Source organism: Sinocyclocheilus rhinocerous, unplaced genomic scaffold (genome assembly GCF_001515625.1).
Source record: "Sinocyclocheilus rhinocerous isolate Xijiao unplaced genomic scaffold, SAMN03320098_v1.1 C36666146, whole genome shotgun sequence".
Lineage (NCBI taxonomy): Eukaryota > Metazoa > Chordata > Actinopteri > Cypriniformes > Cyprinidae > Sinocyclocheilus > Sinocyclocheilus rhinocerous.
Window position 1 is genome coordinate 1 of NW_015784614.1, and position 997 is coordinate 997.

The 997-nt window shown below is 40.3% G+C and overlaps 1 protein-coding gene across 1 annotated transcript; it reads left to right on the forward strand.

Moving 5' to 3' along the window:
* Nucleotides 1–207: 207 nt before the first annotated feature.
* On the forward strand, nt 208–665 carry LOC107736382 (lysosomal-trafficking regulator-like; the record flags this gene model as incomplete). The annotated part of the gene is made up of 2 exons (XM_016547811.1): nt 208–380; nt 505–665. Coding segments are annotated over exons 1-2 (310 nt in total), but the record flags the coding sequence as incomplete, so codon positions are not given.
* Between the last annotated feature and the right edge of the window lie 332 nt (nt 666–997).

The window sequence follows — 997 nt, forward strand, 5'->3', positions numbered from 1 at the left end:
CTAAAGATTTTAGATCTTTTTTTTTTTTTTTTAGATCTTTTAAAAAGATTTTAGATCTAAAGGAAAATTCTGGCTTGGAGATGTCATTGTATGTGCTCATGGAAAGATTATTTGTGCAAAGTTGGGATCATTTCCTTGCACAAGCCACAAAAAGTCAATGTTTTCAGTGCTATATTACTAAAGTGGCTCTTGATTTGTGAGTTCAGGATCTGCATCGATCCAAACGACGAGATGAAGGCGGGTCTGCTGGCCCAGGCTGAGTCTGGAGATGGTGTGCTGACAGCAGGCAGGTGGCAGCACTTGGCTCTCACGTACTCGCAGCAGCCCGAGGGCAAGAAGAACATCCACGGTCTGCTGACCCTCTGGGTGGGCGGCATTAGGTGAGTCTGCATCTGCAGTTGGTTGGTGGATGTTTTAAAGGGACAGTTCAACCAGGGCTGCAGACATCAGTTCCTCATGCAGTCAGAATCATGTTTTAATCGAGCCTTCCTGTGCCACATACAGGAAGTGTGACGTCTCGCTAGACTTTACTCTGCTCAGGAAGTCCAGTTTGTCATCAGACAGTAATAAGACCTACTGTATGCTTGGACACTATCAGCACCCCTCAGAGGAGCAGGCCAGCCCAAGTGCACGCTGGGATATGGGCACGCTGCTGCTCTTTAATGGTATGAAACCAGTTCCCATAAGACCTTGCCTACAGTGTTTTTGTTTTTCATCAGAACAATCCGATTTTTTTTTATTTAAATCTAAAACGATTAAAAACATATTTGTTAAATGAAAGACAGCTGAAAATAAACATTAGATGAAAAATGTAAACTAAATGGAAAATTAGAAATGTTGCCTTGGCAACTAACTGAAGTTTAAGTTGAAGCACTAAAAACAGTGTAAATAAAAATAAATATTTATAAATAATATTTAAAATAAATAATAGAAAAAACAGTGAATTGACAAAAGTATGGAAGTGATGTTGTTGGTAACGTGGGATCTTCCTGCTGCT